Genomic DNA, 14,461 nt, shown 5'->3' on the forward strand with positions numbered 1-14,461 from the left:
AACTGTACGTAAATGTTTCTCGTGTGACGTATAGCTACACTCGAGCTTAATTATTTGAAATTGAATAAACTTAACTTTATGTTTCCTAAGAGAATATCCCTGCAATTGCCATAACATTCTATAGAAAAATTCCGTTATAAGTGGCTTATCGCGTATCGTACAATCGTAAACAGGCCAAGTATTTCAACAAATGTATGAACGAATATATTAAAGCTTCCCAGAAGGAAATGTCAAGTGCATCATCACAATTTCCGATTCTCGCCGGAAAATTTCCACAGTCACAAGAAAAAAAGAAAAAAATACAAATACTCGTTGCGACAAAGGGAGCAAATGAAAACAAAGTAAGGCAGACGAATATTAGTCAAATGAGAGATAGAAGATGATGAACCGCGCTTGAAGTATAAGTGATCACGCGGAGGCAAAGAACGTCATCGATCTCTCGCATACTTGTATTGTAAAGTGCGAGCTGAGATGCTCACGTGAAAGCCAAAAAAGCGTGCGTGGTGGATACAAGACTGACACGTTGCAAGAACTCTTTGACCCCGATAGACGCTGTGATTTTTTTTTTTTTTTTTTCGACCGAAGATTCGTCTCCATTTTCCGACGAAGCCTCGTTTTTCAGTGGCTGTAGTGCTTAGCGCGTGCAACTCACGTGATACAGATGTCCATTTTTATCTCTCGCTCTCTTTCTCTTGGAACCGCCCGATACGTATACATTATCGATCTTCTTCATCGCGATGCTTTATCGATACTGCTGCATACACCTATATTACACTCTGCACGAGTATTATTGATCAACGATATCGCTATTTACAAGGTATTTTTGTGGGTGCGCGTGCGCATATGCAGATAAAAAGAGAGAAAAAGATGACTGGCCACACATGAACATTTAATTCGCTAATGCTAACGAGTTATCCGCGTAGAGTCCGCGGTGGTGCATTTTGCTTAGTAATCCTACGCTCGTAGCTGCGCTGTCGCTGCTGGTATGGCGATCATTGCGTGGAAAACCTGAAGCTCTTTTACGGCATAATTATCTGTAAATAGAAAATGTCATTGTGTTTAGCGACATCTGCAGAAATGCGAAGCCCAACGTACTTGCCTCGACGCTGATAGCTTCGATAGGCAGTTAAATGCGATATGTACACGATTCGAGGAAATTGTTGAATGACATTGCCATATGCGACAATGAATATTAAGCTACTGCATTGAAGGTCAATGCTAGATAGATATATATGCATGTAGTGTCATGAGATAGTATAATGTTTAATAACGCCAATTGCCGTAATGAATTATGACATCGAAGAAAGAACAAAAAATCTTAAAAATTATTGACGTCTTATAATCATGGCGCCTATTGGCACACCATGCGATATGCATTCATATTTGCGAAGGCGCCTTTCGCGCCCCTTCATCTAAACCACGTATCGACGTTTAGACAATAACCAGATTTTCGACGTTTGTTTCTATTTGGAAAAGTGTAACTTGCTCCGTCCAGTGACGTTGCGGTACGGGTCAAATAGATTTCGGGGCAGATCAGAATGGCGTCGTCGTCGTAAATTTTGTCAATGTGCAGAAACTCACTGCACGTACATGTCCGCACTGCGTCGTTGAATTTCAAAGTAACTTATAAACGCATCATTTAACGCCACCGCTCCAACAAGGGTTTTACAAGAGTTCACCGTTTCTGAAACTTTATTGTGATTCACGGCCCGTCTTAAAATCACATCATTTACATACCTTGCAAACTCAGTTTCCGCGGAATATGGCTTTTGTATTATGATGTCTTTGTTTTTCTGCATCGTGGCGTTTTCTAAGTACTTTGACGTTCGACGTCAAATTACTAGCGACAAAACAATTTGGACGAGCGCGAAAATAGACAATTAAGCGTGCATTAGCTGGGAAATTAAATGGGCTATTTTCTCGTTGCAGGAAGTGGCAAGGCGCTCGTTACGCGTGAAACTTATAAAATTGACCTTTACGCAACACAGCGTGTTCGTGCGCACGGAGAAAATTGCAGATGTATTGCTGATGATCGACGATCGAAAGCACGCGGATCCGAAGATACGTCCAATTGAGCGTCTATTTTGATAAATCTTAATCGCCATCTCATCGCGTCTGATGAAGAGACGAATTATTATGTCAGCGTGAAAGCAGCTGATATTCCTAAAGTGTACACGTGATACAGTTCAGTGTAAACAGTACTTATAACGCGGATTTGATCGATTTTTTTCAAATAAACAAATAACTTTTTGTTTTTTTTCAAATAAACAAACAGTGGAATCTTTTGTTGTATTGGCAAGCTTCCAAAGTCAAAGGTTTTATTCGTGGATCGGCCTTTGAGATATATATTATTTTTATCAAGCATTCAAATCTTATATTAGATTTATTAGCCGTACAAAGTTAATTTTAACGTTATCCTCATATTGTACATTAAGCTTGCATTTTTTGAAAAACTTTAGTAAACATTTACACGCAGATACATTAGACTTACTGAGGATTATAGTCATTTACTTTGGGAGATACATTTTAATTGCATACAATTATTTAATTAATTTTTTTCGTTGTTCATTATAAAGTGAGCATTGCCAAATGATGTGATCTAGGTCTTGCTCTGAGATACGGCATTTATACATGGAGTCTTCAATTATGTATATCCTAAATAGAAACGCGGTTAAGTCGTAACGATTTGATCGACAATTGACATTGGTTTATGGTGACAATAAATTCGCACGTTAAGCTTTTACATTCAAACCAATGCCTAGAATGCTCCGAGTACTATAGTTAGTGAAATATTGAGTGTTGCGTGTTGCGTGTATACATATAATGTATTCACAGAAAAAATATTAATTAAGTCGCAGTCCAATTTCGTATGATTTATAAAATTATTTTTTCTTTTTCTCAAATTTAGAAATATTGAAAAGCCGCGCGTTTTGTATACGCACATTAATCATCATTAAATCAAGAGAGTTAATTCGCAACGAAGACGGAACCTCTTCAATAAATATGTATATTCGAATGAACAATCGGAGGAGAAAAACTGAATTGCCATGTAAATTGTTATAGACGCGTGGCCGCATACCTTTAGAAATAACGAAAAAAAAGCGGTTAGATTTTGAGAAAAAAATCTAGGTCCCTGGACGATCCCCTATCTACTAGTCCATACGAAAGCCACTGTCTTGGCGACAAAGGACGCATCGCTAGTCGACTAGATATGTGTCCGCAGGTCGTCGCGCGAGTGAGCGTTCAGCAACCCTGCTGCACCGGTGAGCAAGTTGAGGGCACTTTGTCGCTACACCTACGGCACTGTGGATGTAGCTTTACACGCACCCACGAGCGCGTAGTCGCACCACAATGCCGCTCGCCGATTGGCCGCACCGGCAACACGCCAGAGACGCCATAAGTCGCGGCGCACAGGTGCGTCATCCCTTCCCTCCAACCCCGTGCCCCCGCGGCACTTTTATTTCGCGTGATTTTTGCCTTCGCGCAATGTTTAGCGATAAATTTCTGCGATTCGCGTGTTGCGTAAGCGATGACCGCCGACGAGGATCTTCAATTTTTTATCGTCCGCAATAATCGAGTGGTTTTGCGGATGACCGGCAATTTTCCATGACTGCATACGAGGAATCACGTAATTCTGCAAATAATACATCTTACTTCATCGGCGATCTGTGATCTTGGCGAAAAAAAAATCGTAATTTCCCGCGATGCCAAGCTGCGCAGCTCGACCCGATCCATTTATTTTTTGCGCCGAAACTTAGCGCGCGATTATACCGCGCGACGCACGGTGTTTTCAAAATCAGGCGAAAGAAGAATGAAGAGAACAGCAGCTCGATGGTGGCAGCTATTCGTTGACGGGCGCGTAATATGCATATATAGGCGCGCGGCTGTCCCTCAGCGAGAAAACACAATTACGCAATTGCCAAAGAGGCGCGCTCGCGATACGAATTGGCCTACCTAATTCACACTCGACGCCGAGCGACGATACCATGGCCGTTTCAACATTCTTGAGTCCTCAATTACGCGGATGCTTTACGATTCAGCGTTGCATTATCATGTCGTAAATATGTAAGTGTGTTTGTCGAGACACCGCGACGATACAGACGTTTATTGGGAATCCCGTTAAACAATATACAACAAAGTCGTAAGGATACCGGCAGGAAGTCGCGAAGTGTGTTTGATAAATGGATGGCATTTGGCTTATACCGCAGTGACGCCATCGTTTCACATACACGCGCCGAGACGATTCCAAATGTACATTGTGTTTCGTGAAAAATGTGTGCAAAAGTGGCTTATGCTAATGGCGAGCATCAACTCTTTTTTTCCTCCAACTTTTGAATAATTCGCGCGGACAGTCGTGCGTCGATCGTGAGAAATATTCCAAATCGATTTTTCCATTTCGAATGATATGTGGCGGCTAGAACGATGCAGCAACATAATAAAAAAGGAGCTTGTTCTGCATGCATGAGAATACTTATTAGACTTTCACAACTGACTTGACTCCATTCCCTTTTTTTCCTTTACATTTTTTTTTCCTTCTTTCAATCGACTAAGTAACGCACAACTGAATTTAAACGAGTGTTAAATGATAATAGTGTTTACTCGCGGAACGTGACATAGATCGTCGCCGAGCCGTTCGTCAATGTGCTACCAATTGCAAATCGACCTTTGTCTTGGAATGCAATGTATTATCAAGCGACTTGCGGACTTTGAACTCATCTATCATTTACCCATTTCTTCCGACTCACGGCTTTCGAAAATTTCATTCCGGCATCCAGAACAATACTGTTCGAATAACTTCGGAATGATAATTTTGCTTGCGTAAGATTTTCACGATAGCGAATTCTTGCTTGATTAAGTACCTTGTCAGGCATAATTTACAGTTTCTCGAGCGAGAAGCATTTTCTTTTCTGCGTCTTTTTCGCGTAAGTTATTATCTCGCGCTTAATGTTTGGTGTTATGTTGTATGTACGTAAAGTTTCCGCCTTGCAATCCATCGCAACTCACTTGTCAAGCACGCGCTCTCGATCGATAAGAATGCCAGAATGCCGTATCTTTTATCTATGTCAAAAACTAGAGCGTATAAAAGGTCAAGAAATCTTTGTGTATTCTTAACCACGTGACAGCAACAGAGCGTTTTTTCCGTGCATCCACGATAACGTTGAATGAATCGCGGCGCTGAAAAAAACGTTAAGTTATCGTCTTGTCGTCATTAGCACGCGCGTAAAAACGCGATCGTTCAATTACAAGTCTCTACGTCTTAAGCCGAAACGCGCAAAAACGGCGTCACGCGAATTAATGCATCTTATACCCGCCCGTCCGATTATTAATGGAGCCGTTAAAAATATACCAGAGCACGTCAACTTTTTTTTTCGTGACGAAAGTTCCGGCTGGGCAACTCTTATATACTCGTAATGTCTGCATTCAATCGGATCTTCTTTTTTCCTTTTACTTTTAATCTTATGCATAGACACTTCATTTGTTATGCCGGGGATATCCCTAAGTGCACGCGCGCGTATGGTCACTGAGCTTGCGTTTGAGGCGCATGATTTACGCAAAAGTTATTTGCAGAGTCACGCTCGCACGCAGTTTTTCTTCGATCGCTTCGTTTTTTCTCCAGCCGAAAGATAAAGAATCATCAAAATTTCGTACTTGCGTCTTTACACTCGTGGCTGAATCGGCGATGATGTGCTTTTATGCTAATTTTGAAGGCAAGTGTTCAGATAACCGCGATCGCGAATAATATAATAATAAGAAAAATAGAATGCGACGGACAAAGTGGCTCTTGTCGAATACAACAACAAAGACTCACGGGCGATTGGAACAAAAGATATAGATGCGAAAAATAAATTCCAGTCTCGCGCTTTTGTACGCATGCGGAATTTGTGCAATCTAAACGACCGCAGCGCAATGTTTATCGGCAGGATTATACCATTGGAAATAGATTCGTGCAAATTCTTTGTTGCCAACTTGAAACAGGCGGCGAGGCCAGAATGTCCTGTATCCGCATATCTCGGGAACGGTTCAATCCAGTTCAATGGAGGTGGACTTATTTGAAAGGGTATGCCTGCGATATGGTCCTGTTCCAATATTGATTTGACTGAAGCATAACTTTGCGAGTAATTGCGAAAGATGTTCAAGTCGTCTTTTATTTATTTATATAAATTAATCTTGTTCTGGTGTATATAACTAAAATTTCAGAGCCCAGTATTTAGTAAGAAATTGAAAGTAACAACCTTGATGTTTCGGAATACGAATTTCCTTTTTCATCAAGGCTTCCTGCACCATGCACTTGGTCAAATCGTGAAGCCGACAGGCTATTAACATAGGTAAATATACATGCGAATAAGCGACGATACGCGTGTGTCAACTTCATATAGCGAAAGAACGCCATGGCTAATGTTTTTCTTTTATTAATGACGTAAACAACATTTTATAATACAAACTGTAAGAGTTCATTAATCGCTAATGCACAAGCGTTATATGTCGATAATATGTATGATGCACGATGCGATAAATTATACTCTACATAGATTATGCAATTGTGTTCTTTGATAACTGATGTCTGCTGGCACTTATCGTCTTTTGACAATCTTAAGCAGCTGTACTTATGTACTTATAAACGGCAAATCTTATGCAAACTGATAAAGCGAGACAGCTACAACTATTTATAGGTCGCGTGGCATTATTAATAAAACCGTTCAATTTTTTCCGTTAGTAGAGTTGCCAATGACATATATGCAAGTGGTATTATTTTAATTGTCGCGTTGACAAGAGCGTGATCAAACGATCAAAACATATAGCAATCGCGAAAAGATTTCGTGCAAAATTACCGAAGCACAGCGACATCTCCTGGATTGCTAGTTGAACTAACTTGAACGACTGCACTATCGACATTTCGAGTTGGTTTTTATGATATGTGTCCAAATAGCTCTGCTTTGCCGATTGGTTCTGATCTGTTCAAAATTTTCAATGTCGATGCTCGGAGAAAAGTGAGAAAGCTCGAATGCCTTTTTCGTCGGCAGATTTTTTGCTATATCCATTCTTTTTTCTCACTTACTTAATTAACTTGGAATTTTTCAGGCCTACACATTTTGGTGTACGCGCATATATAAGCTGGTAACGCGCAGCCACTATACTCATTCCATTTTCTATTACTCTCGGTACTGCAGTCACGGTTTAGCAGTTCTTCTGGCGCAGAATTTTAAATCCATGGAGTCCTACACATAGTCTCCATGGTTACGAGTAAAAGTGTACAAAAACCTTACGCTACAACTGAATTGCATATATGATGTATGATGGACAATATGATGAGGATGATGGTAGATTAATTTCGCCACGTTTTCAATTGCGTTACGTGTGTTCAATAAACATAAAGTGACATCGAGTAGGCAGTACTCTTACGATCTCGTGGACCTCGTCGTGAATCGTGGTCGAATCAGCACATTAGGCAGCATCAGCATTCTGAGCGCTGAGCGTATTATATATGACATTGTAATACGTCGCAGTTGCACGAGGAAAATCCGACAGATCCGACTTGAAAGTTGAAACTGCGATATCTTAAACAGGTGGCGCTGTGTACATTGCGCGGTTGCTATGACTTCGTCGATTGTTTAGCTTTCCGTTGGATTGTATTTTTTCTCGCGTCTTTTCGCTTCTTGGAGTGTAACCTTTCCAACTGTTTGCGTGTCATTGAAAATAAATATAATGGAAGGTTTCACTGTCCAACAGATAAAGGATCTTCAGCAACTTGTCTGTCCTCCAAAAGAAGATTCCGATTCGGACTCCGACGACGGCAATCTGAGGCAGAGATTGTCGAGACAAAAAATTTGTAAAGCTACAATCGCCGATGCAAAGGCATAATTAACAAGTGTTCTCTAACAACAAGAATTGCAGGCCCGAGCGACATTGGGAAAGCAGCATGTGCATCGTCCTCGGAAGCAGTGGCATCCGCGAAAGCAGCGCAAATCGTCTCCAATTCTGATATATGGCATCCGTCAGAGGCAAATATAAGCGCGGCTTTGTTGAGCGAAGATCCACGTACGGTGCCCGAGTACCAGATGAAATTCAAGCAGGCAGTCGGCACGGAGGACATTTTTCTCGGCGTAAGCGCGTTGAAAAAGAAAAAAAAAAACATCAGTGCTCATATCTGTAACAGCCGCGCGGGCGAAAATGCGCATGCATGCGTGCAAGAATCTGGATAAGAAGGCTCGTTAAGGGGCTCGGGGAGCTCGTTAGAGCTTAGCCGCACAGATTCGCGCACAAACGCGCCTCTCTGAATTGCAGATGAACCTGAAAACGCCGGCAACTGCGTCGTGTGAGTGGATGAGCCTGCTGGTGCGACTGCCGGGCGAGCAGAGGGAAAGGGTCGAGTTGTCCGTCGAAGCGGACGTCGTTGATCTACGCAGTCCGAGGTATAAAAAGATATTTAATCGGCCCAACTGATCTTCGCGCTTCGCTTGTGCTGCCGGATGCATGCCGCGCCGGAGTATATTTAGGTGATTTTCTCTTGTCGGGATTTATTTGTTTCCTCAAAGGGCCGCGACGTTGAAAGCTTTCTCGACTGTTTGGCAATCCGTCTTCTTTTCGTTTCTTTTCCTATCATTCTGACCTTTGCATTCTTCCTTTACGTGATCGACAATGCTGCAGATATCGGCTGCAACTGCCGACGCCCCATCCCGTTGATCCTAATGGCTCGTCGGCGAAGTGGCATTCTGACAGCGAGTGCCTCGAGATAACTCTCAAGCTCACCAGAGAGCTCGACGATGTCAATTTCTAATGGGGAATATGTACGGATGCCCGTCGATTCCTCCTAGTCTAAGTCTGATCTAACGGCACGCAGTGCAAAATACTTTGTTTTTATCCTTCAAATAAATAATTCTAAGAATTTCATCTGAGAACCTTCTTTTTCCTTCATCTACCTCAAAGATTCCGTCAAAACCTTAAGATATACAATAATAAATTCGCTCACGATGAACGGAAAAAATAAAATATGATACAAAGTACAAGTCGTTGCGAGCGTGATTTAAGTCTAAATATACGTATTGACCGCGTCAAACTTTGCATATAAAATGCAATCACGGTATCGAAAGTCAGATAAACCAGCAGCAGCCGTGAAACTTGGCTAGGGGCAGGGCAAGAGAATTTTTCCGATAACAAAAAGCAAAAGTACGGCGGCTATATGATGCACAAACTTTCATCTCGGCGAAGCTTAATAAATTGCGTACACTGTCAGTAGCAGCCGAAAAACATCAGCTGATGCTATCGAACTTTCAAGTTCTTTAATAAGCTTACAAGCTTGATTATCGCGAAAGTATGAAAAACAATTACAAGTTTCGCCTCGGCTGCGCGTCGTGTCGCACACGCCGGCTTCTCCCCACCGCTCTTTAAGAAAGAACGAGCAAGAGAGAGAGAGAGAAACAAGGACGGAGACAGTCGCTTGGAAATAGCGTGCCAGTAAGCGACGTCAGCCGCGAGCCTCCATAGCTCAGGGGTTAGAGCACTGGTCTTGTAAACCAGGGGTCGAGAGTTCAAATCTCTCTGGGGGCAATTTTATTTTATCTATTTTTTTCCTGTCACTTTTCGTTAATTCTACGCAATTCTGATAGCACGTCTGCGATAGTTTGATTTTTTGTTGGGCAACTCGATCTACATTCGGCTTGTACTTTGCGCGCTAATTAACCAAAAATAGTTCAGGTATCTCGCTCTCACTCTCTCGTGCGCGCGCGAGTGTTCATTTGCTCGTGTAGGTTTAACTTTCGTGCCTGCAGCATCCGAGCCCACCTAATTCGTAATTAGCATTAAGAACGGGTTGTAATCCATATCGTTAATACGAGAGTTCTGGAAAGTGCATCTGATCGATTTCAACTCTACTAATTACAACGCAGTGCTCGTGTGTGGACGCAGCAAAGCGTGTAACTAAAAAAAAAACCAATATCAAGCGATGTATTGCATCATAAAAATTAAATGACCCTTGTTAAGCATCGCGGAAATGTCATATTTCGCTAATTACCTTTGAGCATTCGTACACACGGATAACTAATAACGGATAACTACTGCACGTAGCCGGCAGATGGAAAAATGAAAATTCAATTTTTCTTGTTTTATTATTATGATTTTTGTATATATCTCTCTGTGTATCTCGGCGCATCTCTGCACAGACGGGTCATTAGTGACACTCGAGCGGCATGATGCGCGCTCAGCAATACGTAGTAACGATCGAAGCATCGTCATCATCATCAAGCGAAAATCAGCGGAGATTGCGCGAAGCGATTAAGGAAAGCGATAGGTCGTGCTCGCGCACACATGCACACGTACACACCAGCAGATAATGAGACTATCATTACGCAGGGCCAGCGCGCGATAATGACACTGATAACTCGTTATCGCGCCAGCGACTCTCGGCGCCGCATTGCGATATATAAACGCTCAGATAGAGAGAGAGAGAGAGAGAGAGAGAGAGAGAGAGAGAGCGAGAGAGAAAGAGAAAGAGAGGGAGAGAGAGGCTTTAGCTGTATGATCGATCGCCTACCACTAGAGTGCGGCTCGCGCCTCTGGCTCTCTTGCAAGCATGATGCAGCATGTTATAGGAGGACTTTACACCTTGTTTTCTAGAGCGTGCAAATTTTTTCGCTTATAATGGTTATGTTGTAACGATGTGCACGGTTAAAGAAGCGCTCGTAAAGGCATTTTTCAAAGGTACACAACCAGCAGCACTCGGACAAAAAAAATTGCTGCATCGTTATATTGTCGATCTGATAGAGCTCTCAATTCATGCTATAACACGCCAAGCGAAAGAGAGAGAGAGAGAGAGAGAGAGACAGACAGACAGACAGACAGACAGAGACTCGACAACTTGGGCTTCGCTAAAGAGCAGAGTATTAAAGTATTGATTTTTCCACGAGTATTGTTAGATTGTCAAAGTCAAATGAAGACGGGCTTTTGTAAAATCGGATGCACTACGGTAAAGACAACTTTTCTGTCTTTGCCTTGCACTGGGACAATTTTATTTTCAAAGTTTCTTTTCATGAAAGTTTTCTTGCTTGTACACTATCGATCATTTAAAAATAGTAACTTATCTACGTCTTTTATTATAATCTCTATGAATGAAAACATCGCTCAGCTGATTACAGGTTCGGTCAGAAGGAATAACACAGCGAATGATTGATGAGATTTATCAGAAATTTTGAAAACACGTTTTTTCGCGACTCTGGCAGAAAAAATATTTTCCAAACAACAGACATGATACGATAAATACTCGAAAAATATTTTTCTTAGATGAGCATGAAAATAAATCTTGATAGACAAGAAACTTGCAAGAATTTTCGAAAATATTTTGGATCGATTCATTCTAACTTGTTTGTTACAGTTAATAGTGGACAGTAAAGTTCAGTGAAAATTTCGAAAAGTTTAACATTAGTAATCAATTAAAAAGAAAAAAAAATAGCAGATTACTTAGCCAGGCCGGGAAAGGTTTGGCAAATCCATAGCACATGGAAAATGACAACTGAGGCGAGGACTCGAGCTATGGATTTGCCAATTCCCGGCAGTGGTACATACACTATTTCTGTTGCTTGTATTTTTATTTTTAAATTACATTATTTCATTTATTGACCTTTACAGTGATTCGACTTATGCTTGAACACCGTATACTATATATTACTTTTATTGATAATTTAATGATGTTAACAAATATATAATTGTACATCAATTTGCAAGAGTTTGCTGATCTTGATTATCTGAATGATTCATATTTTCAGGTATAACTGAGTGATTCATGTTATTTAATGATAATGATGATTGGCACATAATTAAAATAGCGCCCTTGTACAATTAAATTCAATAGTATAATTCAATTTTTTTATGATACTGCAAATAGATTTTTTCAACAATTCTAAATAGACTTCATGTAAGCAACATTCTTTTTTGTTTAATTGTCAGTTTTAATGTGTAGTTGATATTATATCTCCAAATTTTCATTATCTCTACTTTACGTAAAGTGTTAATCTTTAATCGATCAAATTATTTTTTTATTTTGATCGACTCGTGTTTACAGAGCTTACAGTAAATTTCAAACATTTCTTCAGAATTACATTTCTAACGAATATACTCAGCGACAAATTCCCTTGACTTTTAGAATTGCTAAATAGGCAAGATATAGTTTTGCCACGTAAAATAATTGATTATTCATTATAGTGTAAAAAACTGAGGGTTAGCAAATAGTGCTATGTTTAGATAATTTACGCTAGCATTTACGTCAGTGCCATTCTCTAGTGAAAATAGAATCTTCTTGATATGGCTGTATTAATATTCTGCAGCCATAAAAAGAGGAGTATAGACTTTTATGTAACGTACATTTATATCAATATTCAAGTCTTGTAGTTTTTGTATAATGAAAGAATGGGAAAATGACAGAAATAACTTGGGCGAAATTAGTTCACATCAATACAAAATCATACAAAACGTGTATATATATATATATATATATATATATATATATATATATATATATATATATATATATATATATATAAGCACTGGTAGAAAATAGTTCCTGTACATGTAGGTATTTCACTCAACTACAATACAAAGTCACAGTCGGTATGAGAGTGCGTTGACGTCACGTGGTGGATAAATCATCAAAGCAAAAAGACAAATTGCGCAGTGGTTATACTAAGGTCCCTTCATAATAGATTCGGTTGTACCCATCAGCCGGTGATTTAATATCAATATAAATATATAATACAGGATCAATGAAACTGCTTGGTACGATAGTTATAAAATACATAGTGGAAATTAGTTACAAAAACTACGTTTATATCTGATGTGAAAGACTGACAAAACTTGAAATTAAGCAATAAAATAAGTTTCGTCATTTCCAAGCTTAGTTCAAATTATCTATAAGAAAGTTTTTCCTAATCTTGAACTGAATTAGGTTTACTTTATAAAATATAAATGCAGTATTTTTACAATAATTTGCATGCGCCATTTTTCGGGCAATGCCGTTGTACGGTCGCCAATTTTCACATATTTTTATGCTGATTTCATTTTGCTTATTAACTGCAATTCTATTTTTTCGGACGCAAAGTATTTCTCAAAGCATTTTCATCAATGATAACATTGGAGTTTGTAGTGGCAATTGTAAATTCATTGGAGTCTTACCTCTCACAATGCAATTATCTGTAATAGAATGTAGTTGTCTGTTGGAACGTAATGCTTCGTGAGAGTTTGAAAACTAGATAGGGTTCAGTGTAGCAAAGAAACAAAAGTATTGATCTCCAGACGTATTGTTGGATTGTCAAAGTGAAATGGAGTCTGCGTATTTTTCCGTAAAGTTTTCGAGCGGAACTTCAAGTTTCTCTGGGATAAAATGAATAAACACATTATTGACAATTTGGAAATAGTAACTTATCGGTGTTCTTCTTTTATCTTGACGAAAACAATGTTACGCTAAAGTTTACAGCTTATTACAACGTAGAGTTTCTCTTATATAGCCGCCAAGCAGTTTATGTAAATGTGATGATTATGAAGCAGGAAAACTTTTTTCATTCATTTTTGACGATTTTATTATATCTTTTACCGAGAATAATTCTACGAAAGTTTCAAAATAATTTCGAACTCATGCTACTATGTAAAGTGATTCACAGGCTTAAAAACTTTTTGACACTACATTTTTTTACCATGACACTTAAAGGGACTATTTTACTCACAATTAAAGTGGCAATAGGGATTCCCGAAATGCAATACACACGTTGCACGCGCAAGAGGAAAAAATTCGAATTTACTATTTGCTGTCAAATTGTTAAATTTTAACTGCGAAATGGATCAGGGCAAATAATTATTATTATCTCTCTGTTATTAAGAACAAATATTGACTTTGACTGCATGGTTGATTCTCAACGAACAGTTAAAATGAAGCAACGTCTGCAGGTCTGCTATTTTTCCGGTTTCGCAAAAAAACTGCCATATCGGCCATTTTATACGATCTCAATCAACTGTTTTGAACTGACGGATTAGTTGTTTTTTTATTTTTTCAATAGCAGCTCAGTTTCAGAAGAAATTGTTTGAAAGAGTGTTGGCAAGGTACAATATTGAGATGCATTACACTACCAAATCTCTAGCTTATCCTTTTTTTTACTGCTGAAAAAAAGCCTAGCCACTCTTCTACAACATCGGGTCCTTTCATAAGCTCTTGGCACTGGAAAACTTTGCACTCGGCTGCGAAACTCGACGGCGGGAAACAAAGTAAACACCTTTTGAATCTTTCAAAAACGAAGCGCGAGAGCGTGACACTTTGGAAAAGCGGCCCAGTTTCGAGAGAAAGAGAGAGAGGAAAATCCTCTCGCTGGTTGGCATAGCCATTTGGCCGTGGTAGCCCTTTGACAGAGAAACTGACTAATTGATTTTCGCCAGTCGGCCGCTCGGTGGGAGGCTGGTTTTCCGAGCCGATTTCTAAGCGCGTCGC

General features: G+C 39.8%; 1 protein-coding gene and 1 non-coding gene across 2 annotated transcripts; both read left to right on the forward strand.

The window, feature by feature from the left end:
- The first annotated feature begins 7,704 nt into the window (after positions 1–7,704).
- Positions 7,705–8,793, forward strand: LOC131672050 (dynein axonemal assembly factor 6). Its single transcript, XM_058948982.1, has 4 exons — positions 7,705–7,828; positions 7,894–8,102; positions 8,284–8,411; positions 8,647–8,793. Exons 1-4 carry the CDS (start codon positions 7,705–7,707, stop codon positions 8,774–8,776), a joined length of 591 nt encoding a protein of 196 aa, XP_058804965.1. The 3' UTR covers positions 8,777–8,793.
- A 680-nt stretch (positions 8,794–9,473) lies between these two features.
- Positions 9,474–9,546, forward strand: Trnat-ugu (transfer RNA threonine (anticodon UGU)). The gene has a single exon. It is a non-coding gene; the product is annotated as a tRNA-Thr (tRNA).
- Positions 9,547–14,461: the final 4,915 nt, after the last annotated feature.

This window comes from Phymastichus coffea, unplaced genomic scaffold (assembly GCF_024137745.1).
Source record: "Phymastichus coffea isolate CEN01 unplaced genomic scaffold, Cenicafe_Pcof_1.1 PCOF00141, whole genome shotgun sequence".
Lineage (NCBI taxonomy): Eukaryota > Metazoa > Arthropoda > Insecta > Hymenoptera > Eulophidae > Phymastichus > Phymastichus coffea.